The sequence below is a fragment of the Ptychodera flava genome, chromosome 6 (assembly GCF_041260155.1).
Source record: "Ptychodera flava strain L36383 chromosome 6, AS_Pfla_20210202, whole genome shotgun sequence".
In the NCBI taxonomy this organism is placed as follows: Eukaryota; Metazoa; Hemichordata; class Enteropneusta; family Ptychoderidae; genus Ptychodera; species Ptychodera flava.
The window spans coordinates 46,500,930-46,518,741 of record NC_091933.1 but is presented as its reverse complement, the minus strand read 5'-3'; the positions used below and the strand labels follow the sequence as shown (position 1 = coordinate 46,518,741).

At 35.3% G+C, this 17,812-nt stretch overlaps 2 protein-coding genes across 2 annotated transcripts in view; one reads left to right on the top strand and one right to left on the bottom strand.

Moving 5' to 3' along the window:
* Positions 1–3,118, top strand: part of LOC139135988 (mitochondrial import inner membrane translocase subunit Tim17-A-like) — a 35,670-nt gene extending 32,552 nt beyond the window's left edge. Inside the window, exon 7 of the mRNA XM_070703811.1 lies at positions 321–3,118. Within this exon, the coding sequence (XP_070559912.1) occupies positions 321–418 (98 nt within the window). The 3' untranslated portion in view covers positions 419–3,118. The remainder of the gene's footprint in view (positions 1–320) is intronic.
* Positions 3,119–5,410: 2,292 nt separating this feature from the next.
* Positions 5,411–17,812, bottom strand: part of LOC139135980 (quinone oxidoreductase-like protein 2 homolog) — a 51,704-nt gene continuing 39,302 nt past the window's right edge. The window contains exons 9-10 of the mRNA XM_070703790.1: positions 7,959–8,187; positions 5,411–7,559 (exon numbers count right to left, since the gene is read on the bottom strand). Of these exons, the coding sequence (XP_070559891.1) occupies positions 7,479–7,559; positions 7,959–8,187 (310 nt within the window). The 3' untranslated portion in view covers positions 5,411–7,478. The remainder of the gene's footprint in view (positions 7,560–7,958; positions 8,188–17,812) is intronic.

Genomic DNA, 17,812 nt, shown 5'->3' with positions numbered 1-17,812 from the left:
AGAAATACATATCTTCTTTACATGGTTCATAATTTTTTGTTGTTGCCTGTTATTATATCTATTTCTGTATTACCTATGCAACATAGTAAAAGTTTTGCCATTTTTGATTTCCTCTGTATATTAAAAAATGAGAAGAGGGAAGGGAGAATAACTTTTTTACACTGGTAAGGAACAAAATCTCACTTCTGTATAACAGTTATGTGTGCCGGTAAATTTTGAAGTAAATTACAATTTTCCCACGGCCCAGCTTAGACACTGAGAAATTGTAAGTTGCCCTGGAATACTTTTCATTTCTCTTCAATTGTTTGTGTTTATTACAGCAAATGAACAGATAGCACAACAGATGCAAGACCCGTCACAGCTGGGACCCAGACCAGATATACCTCAACCACCATATGGAGAAACACAGTATCAATAACAACATCAAAAAACTGAAAAAGAACTCTATTTTTATTTGTATAAAACTCTTGAAGACAAAATCACATCCCAGTTTTAAATTGTTAACAGCAATGGTGGTTTTGGGGATTTACAAAGACTCTAAAATTTCTGATTTTCTCTGTCTAACTTATGTGAAAGATGATGGATTTCAAGTATAGAAAGAAACTTTGAAAATTACTGTACAATTTACTGGACCTCATTCTTGAATACGTTTTTGTTGTTGAATGCTAATATTGAAAAGGATTATTCCTAATGTCCCGTTTTATCAATTTAAAGTACTGTGAATTTAAAGTGGCACTCCCATTTGGTAACATTTTTAAAACACATTTTTTTAGTGCCAACGGTCGATATTTGACATGGCGACTGCGCGCAGATCGCGAGATATCGATAAAAATATGTCTTCAAAAAAGTAAAAGTTTGAATTCCGGTGGCCCACCTAAATTCAGCTTCCGAACATCGAACGTTCGGCACTGGGGCCATTGTCAACTAAGCTATGGAGTACGAGTCTACACTGACGCTGCTGTACGCCACAGTACCACTTGCCTCGGTGATCGGTCATGCCCCGTGAGAGAAAGCTGAGTCTCACTGACTTGGTGATAAAACGAAAAGCAATTTTTGCTGATTCCACCAGAATTTGCATAGGTGACTAGCCCAGTTACGTGCGGTTGATACATAGCGGCCACCGCGTGGTATGCATAGACGCATACCACGCGCACAGCGAACCACACGTACTGTGTGGCAGACGACAAAATGTAGTCATCGGAGGCGGCTAATATTTAACACGTAAAAACTTATGTTTATGTGGTATTGGTTAAAAATATAATACAACTGATTTAGAATAATGACAACGACAAAGCTAAGAAGAAGTTTCAAAAACTGACCTGTGGTAAAGGCATAATGCTGTATATAAAGTCCTCGCAGTGGGAGGTAAAATGCGTCGTTCGAACTTATTATGGACTCCCTAGAATATCGTCAATCAGCACAAGAACAAACCTTCGGGGGATTTCGCGTCATAATCAGAAACGATCGTAAAACTTCGGGATGTGAAAAATACGCTCGGGAAATGACATGTTTTTATCGATATCTCGAGATCCACGCGCAGTCGCCACGTCAAATATCGACCGTTGGCATTAAAAATGTGTTCTAAAAATGTTACCAAATGGGAGTGCCTCTTTAATGCACATGGCAAAGTTACCACATCCAAAGTAGACAGTTGAAAATTCTGAGCATACATTTAGACTGACAGAGTGTGTGCTTTTCAGCAGTTGTGCATGGCTGATTGACAAATCCAAAATGGGCTGGACAACATGAAAACAACTGTCACCATTTGTACCCTTCTTGTAAAAGCTCTTTGCAGTATCATAAATTTGAGTCATTGGCGTACATATAAGTAGCTAATTGATATCTGATTCAGCATCTCAGACTCTCTAGCTGATAGCAATGCACCGTTATTCTACAAATGTGTGTAAAAATACTTTTGATAACCTGTGCCCAGCCTTCCATCAGAGCATAGAAAATTGAAGGTCACAAATGCCTTTGAGATTGCATAGAAAGAATGGCATAGATTGTAATAAACGCATTTTGAATATCGATATTTACCATTAGAAGCTGTCATGGAGACAGTAGAATATACGGTAGTCAATTGTGTAATCTAAATGGTAAAAACACATCAATGCCCAAGTTTCCTTACTTTCAAACTTTATTGCATTCATTGACTTTGGTGTGTGAGTGATATGAAGTGCAGCAATACAACAGTTGTTTTCAGTCTTTGTCCAAATTGTATTTCATTGGTAATATCCACTTTGACAAGGACTCTTTATATAAATATTATTTTACCATTTCCCTTCACATCTCCATCCTTCCAAGCTTACTGTTACAGACAACATCACTGCCTGGCAACAAATCCTACTTTCATCTTCCATGTATAATATATATGAAGTTATATCAATATCATTTTGCTGTAAAAAGTAGTCATGATAACTTGCTCATGAAAAGATTGACAAGCTAGGTTGTATATGTACAAATTTTATCACCCTTGGGACAGCATCAGTAAACAAATTATGAGATTCACCGACTTGACTCTACTAAGGGGCAACATCAAAAGTTCAACATAATAATTGCTTAAGTTTGGCCTCAGACCCCCCCCCCCCCCCCCCCCCCCTTCTAACTTAACTGACCTATAATTGAAAAACATTGCGGACTCATACCCTGTACTAATTCTTTCAAATGACGTACCAATGTACCATTGAATTAAATAAAAATTGAAAACCATTATAAAGTAACAAAAATACGGGTGACTGGATCGGTTTTAGCGTACAATGTACCATTGAATTAAATAAAAATTGAAAACCATTATAAAGTAACAAAAATACGGGTGACTGGATCAGTTTTAGCGTACAAAAAACAGCCTTGAAATCGTAAAATTTGCCAAAAAGACGTTAAATCGTTTTTGACTTCACAGAAATTAATTTGGCCAAAAACCCCCCACCCCCAAACTTAAGCAATTAAGTTTATTTTCAAACATCGATCTTTTGACGTCGCCCCTAAGAAAAGATACATGAATAATATCTGCAGTGTTATTTGTCTCTAGTGGTAAGAATATTAGCCACTTTGCCCATCACTATTTTTATTTCATTGTGAGACCACTTGCTTTAAAATAAAAAAAATGTTCATACACTAATTCATTTTTGTGGTAGTGATTATGTGAAGTCCTCTCAACTTCACTGATTGGTGCAAATACTGACTGATTCTGGTGTTTATAAGTCTGTGCTGTATGTATCATGTTGGTCTGGCACACATACAGAAAATACTTCATTCAGTTTGAATCTTCTGTTTCTGAACAATCAGTATTTGAAATTATTAACTGATTGCAGGTAGGGAACTCTTCAGCTTGGCGTATTTGGCAGAAATTCTTTCACAGGGATTTGATTCTGGTGTATGTAGAGCGCCCTCAATGTCCATTATACTGATATCATGGTGTGTGTGTGTGCCATCGTTGAGCATTTGAATCCCAAGTGGCTCTATGAGTCTCCCTAAGCTTGGAAAACTATTGATGGTGCATCATCGTAATGTAGGTAAAGTTTGGCAGCAAACAATGGGCTATAAGAGCGTCTATGTTTCAAAACGCTTTGGGGGATAAACAATTGCCATACCCTTTTTGAATTCAAACTTAACACCAAACTCAAGAAAATTTGCCACAACCATTCCAAAATAGCAATTTTTATCAGAATCAATGATCGTGTATTTTGTCTGTGAACAAGTAAATGTATGATGATATTGTTTTGCTGGCTGATTTCGAAGAAAATTTACAAAGTTTGCTTGATATAGTACACATATACTGTATGAAGTGGAGACTGAGATTGAGCCAAGACAAAACTTTGGTGGTACACTTCAAAAATCACTCTCTTCCACGTACACAAGCTCAATTTCACTGTGGGCCGATGTCAATTGATGTTACAGAAAAATACAAATATTTGGGAATATATTTTAGTGAACACCTTGATGTGAATGTTATGACACAGAGTCTTGCTGAATCTGCCTCCTACTGGAATTATTATTGCCGAATGTAAAATGTATGGTGGAATGTCTTATCAGATGTACACAAAGCTTTTTGATTCGCTAGTAGCTCCAATCCTTGACTACGCTTCGGCAATGTGGCATAGAAATTCAATCACTTGTATTGACAAGATCCAACACCGTGCAATGCGATCATATCTCAGAATAGGAGCTTCAAGTCCTACCGCTTCAGTATACGGTGATATGGGATGGATGTCTAGTGAATACAGGCATAAAGTTGAGGTCATAAGGCTGTGGTCTAGACTACAGAGATTACCAACTACTTGACTGACCAAACGTGTATTTTTAAGCGAACAACTGTGGACTAAACGAGCGCAGTCTGTGCTTAAAGAGGCTGGGCTGTTACATATTTTTTAGTCTAGAAATGAACAAAATATTAGTTCTAATATTATTCTTAACAAAGCAAAACAGAAGTTAAAAGTAAATGAATCTGTAAACTGGAGAATTAACTGTTTGATGAAACCGAAATTGAGAACATATTGTACATTCAAACGCAATTACAATGTTGAACCTTACGTATTACTTAATATTCCATATAAATACCGCTCAGTTATTGCAAGATTACGTAACGGGACATTACCTTTGAGGATTGAAACAGGTCGGTATTCTAACTTGCAAATTGATCAGAGAATATGTTTACTTTGTAACAGTAATGTTGTTGAGGACGAATTTCATTTTATATTTGATTGTGAACAGTACAACGTCATAGTATTACTGGATTGTGCCCCTTGCAACAATTGAAGCAAGAATTTGGAATTATTGAGAGAGATTCGAAATTTGTGGCTATCACAGAAATTACATTTGCTTAGTTGTACTCTCTTATTTTAGTGAAAATGCACTGTGTGATCTATTGGTAAGCTGCTAGTGCTCAGTCTCAAGCACCTTTGAAAAAGTTCCTAGAGATAATTACGTCTACCATCATGTTCAGGTATTTCAAGCATATGAAATGTTATTATGAAACATTCATGGAAAGTACGCAATGCATGTTTTTATCAGGGATAGAACAATGTCAGAAAGAAATTTAATAGGAGAGCACAGGACATTACCTTTTTACGGAGACTTTGTACAAAGTACTTGATACATTATTCTCTTGCTTTCAATAGATACCAGCATGTCTTGATGGTCAAGGAGTGGCTGAATTCCCACTGTGGGACCCCCACCCCCACCCAGTTCCCCATCAGTGGTTGACAGATGGGCTATGGTGTGTATCAAGTTCTAGATAAAACACTGCATTACAACCAAATTTCTTGCATCTAAAAAATTCACTAATTACAGTAGTCTTGGCAAGAAAATGAGGGGAAAAATATTTTAAATTACGCCTTTTCTACAGAGGCAAAATAATGTAAAGCTATCAAACATTGCTCAAGTCCAATATGAAATATTCTACAGAGACCAGTCATGTTTTCAAAATTGATTTATTTCAATCAACTTCCATAAATGTTTTTTTAAAGCCATAATTAAGTTTTTTCAACAAAAATGGAAACAGAGATAATATTAAATGGAATACAGATCAAGGTATGCAAATCTTATTAATGGAAACGTGGTATCAATTGTCGTGTTCATAAAGTACACTGCTGGTAGTTTTACAAACTCTGTTAATTGACTGCCACTTTACACCTTTAGGAGCCAGCATAGAGAAGCTATATCATCATATTGGTAGTTTTGATAAGTATACCATTATATTGTGAGCATAGGTCAGCAGAAAGTATTATAGATTTCATAAATTGGCGTAAATTGAAATATTACCATTAAACTATACCCGTGTAGCACAGCTTCCGATACAAAATAAGATTGAAAAGTTTGTCAAAAATGGCAGCTTTGCTCCAAAAGGGAAGTTTACTCAATGAAAACCTGAGTCTTACTGACTAAAGGCTGCAGTTTCAATATCGGTGGTGGTTGTTCTTGCATGATGTTTCAATAAAAGCTACTACATTCCCCTTTCTAAGGCTGATACAGTTTCTCTGTCTACTAAAGATGTTTGACTTCCCAAAAACAAGTACAGCCAAGGCGCACCATACACTTTGTTTCATTGTACACTTCAACAGCCTATGTCTGGTCATGGTACAGTGCCTCATTGTTGCCAAATTTCACAGCTGTCATGCAGTATTTCAAGCTATGATGATGTCCAGCAAATCAACCTTGAAGCATCTTCAGTACAGAAACAACCTTTCTTTCACAGGTTTTTTTTTAAATTTCTCTTTTGCAATGTACTTAAATCAGTACAAGACTGTTAAAGGCTTTATTCCATATAGGATGATTAACTGTCCCACCCCAATATTATTGAGACACGAAGCAGCATTGGCAAATACATATAACATGAACCCATCAGACATCTTGATATCTGTACTCCTTGATGATCAAAGGACATTATCCTGAATTCATTCCCCCCTTAAAAACATTAATACCTTGTAAGTTTTATTCTTTACATGTATATTGCATCATATCATCTCCTTTTAATATAGACACATCCCTGGGGAGGCAATGGATCTATACTCACACAATGGTAGATACGAAATAGTACTGTCATCACTAAATAAAATCAAATTAATGCTGAAATTTGTAAAGCATCACCATTATAAACAAAGAATTAAGAAATTGATATAAATCTGAAAGTATGAACACCATAGGTAACCCTGTGAATACTATGAGAAACTAATACATAGAAGTGTATCTTGGCATAAACCAGATAATACAATGTGTCTTTGTTGATAACCCCTACCATTCTCTCTTTGTGCAGGCGAAATAGAGTCAGTAACTTCAAATCAGTTATTGATACACCATAGGGATTCTTCTGTAATAAGAATCTCATGTTTGTTCTGTTGAATATTACTTCAAATTATATGTTTATAGAAAAGCACCAGCTATAAATTCATTATTGATCAGGGTAACCCACATAAAATGTCTAGTGACTTGACAATGGTCTGAAAATGGTTATAATTTCAAAACAATAGCTATTCCACTTCACATTTCATTTGTGCTATTGCATTTGCAAGTCCGGCAAGTTTAATGAAAACTGAAAGAATTCTGATGAAAAAAACTCAGTTTCGTTCACTAATTCATAACTAATTTACCACCTCATCCTTGGCAGTAATAATGCTCATCACTATTAGAGTAATCTATAGTCCAAACCAAAGAGTTTGACAAAGGTGTGGACAATATTCATATTTTTCAACTAATTTTTGACCGAATTTCTTATAAAATATGTATCTCTGCATAAGTCATGAAAAAGCTTCCAAAATAAAACATTTATATTCTGCAGCCTAATTCTGTTTCTTCAAAGCATGCAGGTATGATATCACAATTTATGAAGAGAGTACAGTGGAGTTTCTTTTGATATGTGTTATGTCCTATTCCATAATGTGTTCAATAGGATAAGGTATGAATTATGCATTGAACAAAAGAGTTAAAGAATGACAATTCTGTGAGTTGAATCACAGGCCATATTCTGACAGATGAAGTTTTGATTACCCAACTGATTCAGTGATGTTTACCAGCACTTTTCCTGAAGACTTGCGGGTTTGAACGTATTCAAAGGCTTCATTGATCTGTAAAATGGCAGACATACAATTTATCTCCAGGTGAGTCTTTTGTCTCCATGATGTCACAATCCCAGACTGATAAAGCCCATTAAGTATAACCAGAAAATGGAGACAAGATTCTCATTCTTGTCAACATTTCGCAATTTCACACTTCTTAAATTAATGAACTTAAAACCATTTTAATATCAGTCCCCAATATTTCACATGTGCCAATAAACTCAAATTACAAAGAGACTCTTTGTTGTGACTTTTTGAACTTACTTCCAGTTTCAGATATCCTAAGTTATGGAATGGTACCCAAAGGTATCAAATGTTTTGAAGACTTAAATAGAAATGTCCAGTTACCACAAGCTACACAGTGCAATCAACACTGGGAAACTCAAATTCTTAATATTGGTACTTTACCTTGCTTAGTGGGAATGTTTTTGAGATGTAAGGTTGTAGCTGTCCAGTCAGTAGGTGATCAACACAGTGATCAACTGATCTTCTGAAGGCACCAGGGTTCTTTGTCTTATGCTCTCCCCACCACACTCCAGTGGCTGCTGCATTCTTCAATAGCAGTAAGTTGGCAGGGATCTTTGGAATGGTGCCAGATGCAAAGCCAATGACAACAATTCTGCCCTCCCAGGACAGACTGAGGGAAAGGAATGAATGAATATATAAGACTGGTAAACCAATCCTTATTATCCAAATTTGGACAATTTGCATTGCAGCAGTGACAAGAATGCATATATATATCAATTATAAATTATGACAATGTAAAATGCAGGTAGCACACAGTGAACTTAATAAAAATGCAAAGGGCAAAGTGCTTCTTGCAGCATACCGGTAGAACCACTATATGATTGTGATTCAAGTAATGATGGTAAAAGACATTAGTCCGTGGGCTAGAGGGGGTCTACCTGCACCCCCCCCCCCCCCACCAGGATAACAAACCTGTATTTTTCAGAACCCTTGGGATCCCTAGAAAATGAAATGGAATTTTAACAGAAAAAATATAGGGACGCAATAGCTGTTATGGTCATGTTTTGAAGGGTACCGCGAAATCACGATTTTCCAAGCCAAATGCATTTTCGTCAAATCTGTCTTCTTGTAAGTCATGTGCTGAGCTCATTTTTTAACATAACCTCACTTGTTTGGTATTGTTAGAAAGGGAATTTATTCCTCTTTAAGATGACATATTGCATTATGCAATATCTTCTACAGTTTTTGTCAAATATAACCAAAACTTACCCCTTACCCCAAAATTTAACATTACAAATTACAGAAAATCTCAAATTCTACCAATTTTTTAGCTAGGCATACTAAAACATGGGGCCCGGGGGCACCGACGTCCTTTGTACCTCCTTACTGTTTATTAATTGCCATAAATGTGAAATTTGGCAAAAAGTCAAATTGTTTGGACATATATGAAAGTTATTTGAACTGGTTGGTTACTGCTCAGCATAAGTTCAAGTGTGGATTCTAAGTATCAACAACCTTGATATGTGTGAAACTGAATTAAGAATAAGAGCAATGGGACTCAATAGGATCAACAATATCTAAAACAGGAAACGGTGAACTTATATAATACAGAAGGGGAGAAAATTTAGCCACAAACTATTGTAATATAATGGACAATGGCTAATCTAAACCAAATTACTTAAACTGGATTGTTGGCATTGATTACACATGTATTTATTGTCCATCAAATAGAAAATAAATTTGGGCCATTGACTAAAAAACATTTGCTTGTTACACTCACCACACTTGTACTTAGTATTTGGAGTGTACACCTATCTACAATACAATGATAAAAAGTTTTGACTCTGTAGGTCAACAGTGCATCTTTAGTGTATGAGACTAAATAAGCTTACCCCTCAAGTATGTATAGGCCAAAAACAATATTTAATTTTGAATAATGTAGTGCAGGGAAGGACATACAATATGGTGAAAAGCAAACTAAATATAAAAACTGAATATACAATTACATGGAAATGTTGTTTTACAGTCATGAGTATCTGGTGTGTGCCGAGAGACAAATATTAAAATTGGACAGTATCATCCTGACCACAGTTGGTCTGACTGGTTGTGTCCTTCTGATTTTCTGACACGGTGATAGGTACTAAATATTATGCAATCCACGATAGTTATACAACATAGCTTGCATTTTAAGATAACTTTCTCGTAAACTGTAAATTCAGGCTTCTGGCAGCTCAAACGTAGCAATTTTTGATATGATATGGAGTGACTTGCACCCATGCAGTGACAGTCGATATATTCATAGTATGAGAGTCTACTGTACATTCAAGCATAGTGATGTTGACAACAAAATGCATGCTAGTGCATGATTTCAAAGTAGCCAGGAGGAAATTCTAATGGTCTTTTAGTGGAAATATAGGTATTACTATTAAACGACAGTGAAACAAACAACATAGTTATCGTGACCTTGCTAAAGTGCAATCTCGGATAATGTATGATCTGATGATCATGCCAAATTACCATGTCGGATTATGCCGTGATTCTGAAGTGCGCGTACTTCCTTAGTAAATCGGTCAACATAAGCACACACTTTAGCGATCGAAGTCAAAAATGATGTCAAAATCAATGCACAACTGTCGAAATTACCCAAAATAAGCAACAGAAAACTAAAAGTTATCGCTGTGTCAAAAGGAAACGAAGCTAGTTTGTTATGACATGGAGGCCGGAGGTAGAAGGACAGAGCATTCCCTCGCTCTCACCCAGCTATTATAGTACGGGCCGCCGGTGGGATTGCCTCGCTAAAGCCATGGATTCGCCAGTACTGGGGAGTACCGAGTACCGAGGCCGTCATTCTTCAGTCTATCGAAGGAGCGTTTCGTGCCAAAAAATACATGACAGCAACAAAAGTACCATCACTGTGAACTTCATATTTACAAAACATCATCAAATACACGCTAAAAACTGTATTAAACCGTCAAAATTCGCTTCTAATCGAGAAACAAGATGGCGTCGGTTGGATTTTTCAAAGTCCTTGAAAAACAACACTAACTTGTTATATGCGCATGCGCATATTAAGGGGAGACCCATTTGATTTCGGGGGGTATGCAGGAAGTTGGATATGGGAACTTTTTTTTGTTAGAGAGACAGCATTTTTTTTTTATTTCTACAGTCAGACCTGCATTAATTTTTTTTTTCAAATGGAGTAGCAGTGCAATTTTTCAAATTTAAGCCAGTGTTTCACATATAACAGGATGTTTTTATTTATTCATTTTACATTCCAACAAATGACAAACAAAATGGAAAGTCTATTATATATACAACTGTAAATTATAGAACACTTTTTTGGCAAATCAACTGTGATCAGTACTATACCTGCTTTTCTTTAAAACAGTCAAGTCCTTTTAAGTTCTCAGGGGAGATGTTATCTTTTGTGGTCAGAGAAACAAGGCTCACACATTGTACTTCATTATATTTGTTGTTCCTCAATTTTCATTGTCAACTTGTAATCTTTGTAACATATTTATATTGAGAGAATAATGTATTGGTTTTAACACTAGTTTATTGACTCCTATCTTGTGTTTTAAATTTTCACAATTTACAGAAGTCAAATAGTCCCATCTAGATATTGCCTATACCATTGAGATATTGCAACAGAAATCCTGAAATATGATTTCTTGGGTCAGAAAAGGGAAGGAAAACATCGAGTGCACTGAGGTGTAAAGTAGTGAATGCTTATATCATAAGTGCTGGGAAAAAAAACACATAAGAATTGCTTGTGGTAAAAACATTTGCGCTGCCTTATGGCAGCATGCCAGCAAAGAATACATGAGAATGAAGTTTCCAAAATTTTGCTCATTTCAAGTGCATTGTGACAATTCCTTTTTTATTTCTGTCTGTTATGAGAATTTTTTTTTCTCAAGCCATTACAGGCTTAATTTTTTTCTTTTATTTCACCTGGTGACAATTTTTTTCTCAAAATCCTCCATACCCCCCAGAAATCAAGTGGTTCTCCCCTATGTGAGCCCCTGACCTATACGGGCCATTGGATTACTTCCTCAGCAGAACTTATATGCCTGCCGGTACCGGTGTTTATCGCCTACGGAGACCATAATTCTTCAGTCGATCAAAGGCGCATTTCGTACCAAAAAATACATGACAGCCGCAAAAGTGCATCACTGTCAACTTCATAACTATAGAACGTATTGAAATACACAGCGAAACGTTTAACAACGTAAAAAATATGCCCAGACCGAGAAACAAGATGGCGTCCGTTTCGATTCTTCAACTCAGATTTTGTTCTACAGTTGTGCGCATGCGCAGACGGTAGCTTTAGCGAAAATGAGTCAAAATCAAGTAAATATAAAAAAATAGCGTCAATGACACTGTAGCTCCCATCCTGGACTATTTAGTGTTTGTTCTCTGGTCAGATATTTGAACATGTGTGAAGGGGATAAAGTGCATGAAGTGAAAATACTTAAATGAAATGTACTGGAGACAGTGAAATATGTTTAATGTAATTATTCAGAATATAAAATGGAAAAAATACAGAATTAGATATATCGAATACTGTGATACAACCATTAACTCAACAAGTCATTTACAATGACATAGTCCCCACTTGTAATAGGAGTATTAGTCTTGAGGGGCAGGAAAATGTGGTCATTAAGAAGTATCACTGGAGTGTATATGTTGAGATCTATGGGCACATAGGTCTATGTTGTTGTTCCCAATTTGAAACACATGAGGCATGTCTAAGTTATGGTTCTAAATCGGGAAAAAAGATCAGACCTCTAGCAGTATTGGCCAGCCAAGAAATACATATGCGCATTATAAATGAGGTACAAGATGTGACATCTTAAGGTCTAATATCCTATCAAAATTGGAGGGTATAGAACTTGTGGTTACTGAAATATGCATATATATGTATAATCAAGGTCAAAGGTCATCGAGGTCACATGACATTTTGAAAAAAAAAATTATATTGCTAATTAATCCCTATATGCCAAAAAATCAGATCTCTAGCTCTATTCGCTTGCCCAGAATTATATGTGTACATAATTAATGAGGTAAAGCGTGTGTTGTCATAAGGTCTCCCATCCTACTAAATACAAAGGACATAGCACTTGTGGTTACTTATTTATTGACATAAACATATATTTTAGGTAAAAGGCCATAGAGGTCACATGACATTTGGTCAAAAAATTTCTCTCCTATAGTTATCCCTATATACCAAAATCAGACATCCAGCTCTATTGGCTCGCTCAGAATGAGATATGCACATAATCATTGAGGTACAGTATGTGGCGTCATAAGGTGTCCAATCATACCAAACATGAAGGGTGTAGCACTTGTGGTTACCGAGTTATGGAAAAATATGTATATTTGAGGTCAAAGGTCACCGAGGTCACGTGACATTTTGTCAAAAAAATTGTTTTGCTAAGTTATCCCTATATACCAAAAATCAGACCTCTAGCTCTATTGGCTCGCTCAAAATTAGATATATGCACAATTAATGAGGTACAATATGTGGCGTCATAAGGTGTCCCATCATACCATACATGAAGGCTGTAGCACTTGTGGTTACTGAGTTATGGACAAATATGTATATTTGAGGTCAAAGGTCACCGAGGTCACGTGACATTTTGTCAAAAAAATTGTATTGCTAAGTTATCCCTATATACCAAAAATCAGACCTCTAGCTCTATTGGCTCGCTCAAAATTAGATATGCACATAATTAATGAGGTACAATATGTGGCGTCATAAGGTGTCCCATCATACCATACATGAAGGCTGTAGCACTTGTGGTTACTGAGTTATGGACAAATATGTACATTCGAGGTCAAAGGTCACCGAGGTCACGTGACATTTTGTCAAAAAAATTGTTTTGCTAAGTTATCCCTATATACCAAAAATCAGACCTCTAGCTCTATTGGATCGCTCAAAATTAGATATGTGCATAATTAATGAGGTACAATATGTGGCGTCATAAGGTGTCCCATCATACCATACATGAAGGCTGTAGCACTTGTGGTTACTGATTTATGGACAAATATGTAGATTTGAGGTCAAAGGTCACCAAGGTCACGTGACATTTTGTCAAAAAAATTGGACTTCATCCGTGGGGACTAAAAATTGTGTCACTGCATCCTTTTTGCAATATGAATACGATGAGAAACTAAATTTTTATTTTTCGTGGCCTTATACATGGGAGTCTATGGAGATCTGCCTTATACATGGGAGTCTATGGACGTGTAAACTAAAAATATGCAAATTTCACCACGATTTGCCCAAATTTGGGAAAGGTCACTCCTATGCACTTCCATACCAAGTTTCAAATCAATCGGACTTGTGGTTTCAGAGCAGGAGATTTTTTGACCAAAAATGGGAGAAAATTACAAAAAAATTCATGAAAAATAGCAAGTCCAAGATACTGACCCAAGATGTGCACAATCATTTCATGTCAGCCCAAAGTACTTACATGCTAATTTTTCATGTAATCTGCTCAGTGGTTATTGAGTTTTTTCAATTTTGACTGTTTTTACATTTTTTCACTTAATTTGCATATTTTTGGCAATGACAACTTCATTTGAACAAAATCTCATCTACAGCCCATTATCCATGTACACACCAAATATCAAGATGAAATGTACAGCGGTTTTGGAGTTTTTGATGTTGACGGACAGACATACAGACATACAGACATACAGACATACAGACACACAGACATACAGACATACAGACATACAGACATACAGACATTTCCCTAGCCTATAAGAATAGCTTCCATTGCCATATATACATATGGCTATGGGAGCTAATAAAAATGGATAAAAATATTGTTTAAAAATAATGCAAGGCATGTATCACCGAATTTTGAACATTTCTGACGGCATTTCAACTATACGAACACCCATGCCAAATATCACAATAATCACATCAGTGGTTTTGAGGAAAAATTGAAAATAGCGGTTTTCACAAAAAAGCTAAAAACATGACTTTAAAATGATTCAATCAAAAAAACAAAAAAGACTGTTTGAGATACATGCCTAAGTGAGCACTAGACCAAATTTCAGAAAAAGTTACTGAAGCGTTTCTGAGATACCTGCGTCCACAGCATACGGCCCACTGTATGCGACAACAGAGGCCGCGTCATCACATTAGTACTTTGTGCCCACAGGGCACAAAGGACTAAAATGCAATGCTTTGTCTGAAATCTGTTTTATTTGATACAGGGACATGTCAGAAATATGAAATAGACTTTTAACAGAAAAAATATGGGGAATCTACAGCTGTAACAGTCATATTTTGAAGGGTACCGCAAAATAATAGTGTTGCAGATTTGCATGCATTTTTGTTAAAACTGTCTTCCTATAAGTTATCTGCTGAGCTTGTTTTTGAATATAACCTGGCTTATTAGGTATCATTAGAAAGATAATTTACTAATCTTTAGAATGACATATTGTAACATGCAATATCTTCTACAGTTTTCATGATATATGACCAAAACTTACCCCATACCCCAAAGTTTACATTGAAAATTTCAGTCATAGCTAAAACCAAATTCTACCATTTTTTTACCTAGACGTGTAAAATCTGTCCGTTTTTGCTATTAAATCTATTTTATTTGGTACAGAGACATGTCAGAATTATGAAATAGACTTTTAACAGAAAAAATATTAGGAATCTACTACAGCTGTAACAGTCATATTTTGAAGGGTACCGCAAAATCACAGTGTAGCAGATTTGCATGCATTTTTGTTAAAATTGTCTTCTCATAAGTTATCTACTGAGCTTGTTTTTGAATATAACCTGGCTTATTAGGTATCATTAGAAAGATAATTTACTAATCTTTAGAATGACATATTGTAACATGCAATATTTTGTATAGTTTACATGAAATATGACCAAAACTTACCCCATACCCCAAAATTTACATTGAAAATTGCAGTCATAGCTAAAATCAAATGCTACCATTTTCTTTACCTAGACAAATAAATTCCGGCATTTATTTGTATGAAATCTATTTCATTCGGTAATGGGTCATGTCAAAAATATTAAATAGACTTTTAACAGAAAAAAGATTGGAATTCTGTAGTTGTAACAGTCAGATTTTGAGGGGGACAGCAAAATCTCAGTATTCCTGACTTGCGTGCATTTTTGTTGAATCTATCGTCTTTTAAGTCATCTGCTGAGCTTCTTATAGAAAAAAATGTAAGTTGTTAGGTATCATTAGTATCATTATTTATTTACTCATCATACTAGTCTTTAAAAAGACATATTGTAACATGCAATATCTTGTGCAGAGTTTTATGAAATATGACCAAAACTTACCCCATACCCCAAAGTTTACATCGAAAACTACTGTCATAGCTAATGTCAAATTCAAGCAATTTTTTTACGCAGACATAAAAAATTAGGCAATTTTTTGTATGAAATCTGTTTTATTTTGTACTTGGCCATATCAGATATATGAAAAGAACTTTTAACAGAAAAAATATTGGGATTCTATAGCTGTAACAGCTGTATTTTGAAGGGTACAGCAAAATCTCAGTATTCCTGATTAGCATGCGTTTTTGTTAAATCTGTCATCTTATAAGTCGTCTAATGAGCTTGTTATTGATTATAACCAGGTTTGTTTAATATCATTGAAAAGATAATTAAATAGTCTTTACAATGACATATTGTAACAGGCAATATCTTGTATAGTTTTCATGGAATATGACCAAAACGTACCCCATACCCCAAGGTTTATATTGAAAGTACTGTCATAGATAACGTGATCAAATTCCGTGAATTTTTAGCTAGACATGATAAAAATAGCTCTGTTTCGGTATCAAATCTGTTGTATATGGTACTGGGTCATGTCAGAAATGTGAAATAGACTTTTAACAGAAAAAATATTTGGACTGTATAGTTGTAACAGCCATATTTTGAAGGGAAATGCAAAATCGCAGTACCGCAAACTGGCACCTTTTTGTTAAATTCCTCTTCTTGTAAGTCATCTGCTGGACTTATTTTGTGACATAACCTGGCTTGTGAGATATCATTAGTAGGAAAATTTATTCTTCTTTAAGATGACATATTGTAGTATACGATGTCATTCATAGTTGTCCTGGAATATGGTCAAACTTTACCCCATACCCAAAAAGTTTAAATCGCAAATTACAGCTTATCTTAAATTCTACCATTTTTTGCTGCACATAATACAAAAGGCAATTCTTGTTTAAAATCTGATTTATATGTTAAAGTATGTCATAAGTATAAAATTAACTTTTAACGGGAAGATGATACAATTTAGTAGCCATTTGGATCATTTTTGGAGGGGGAACCCATATATTGCAAATGTATGTGTTTCGGCAAATTTGCCCTGATACCTGGGTATCCTTCCAAATATAATCCAAAAGGCTACAAAATCATATTATGTTCATGTTAAAAGTTAATTTCATATTTGTAACATACTTTTTCAACAAAAACACATGTTTCATAGATTGCATACAAGCATTGCCTTTGGTATATAAAGTTAATAAATTGTAAAAACTGGTAGAGTTTCAGATTTGCAGTAATTTGCTGTGTGAACCTTGGGGTATGGGGTAAGCTTTAGTTCTATTTCATGAAACCTAAACAAGACATTGCATATTACAATATGTCATTTTAAAGACTGGTTAATTACCTTTCTATTGATACCTAACAAGCCAGGTTATGTCAAAAGTAAGTAATTAAGTATTTCTTGACTGTATGAAATTATCTCACTAAGGTCATCCTAGGGACATGTAAACCAAATATTAAAGTTGTCTGACCAGCGGTTTTGAAAAAACAAGCGACTCAACAGTTAACAGAGCTCTGCTGTGTTATGTAGAGAATAACCTTTTGTCACACATGTATTGATGAAGAAGGTGGATATCTTTGATAGCTCATTTCAGGATGGCCTGACCAAAAATGGAAAAAAATTCTGTAAAAATACAGATTTGCATATTTCATCAGACTATATTAGTCTATAATAGCAAATAAACGAGAGTTAATTACATTCTAATTAAAGTAAACAAGACTTGCTTAAATCAAGATTTATGTAATAAAAAAACAGCATATCTGTCAGGTTATAAAGAATCTTGAGCTGGTTATCTTTTAATATCAGTATTTTTAACTTTCAAATTAACATTGTAAGTAAGTTCTGTTGAATAAGTTGAGACTGTACGTACTCAGAGAAAGCACACTGAAGAGACAAATGTTTGAAACTTAAGAAGTTCAAGGTCATCAAAAGCATTATAAGGAATCATGTTACACTTTCATTGCACTGTTT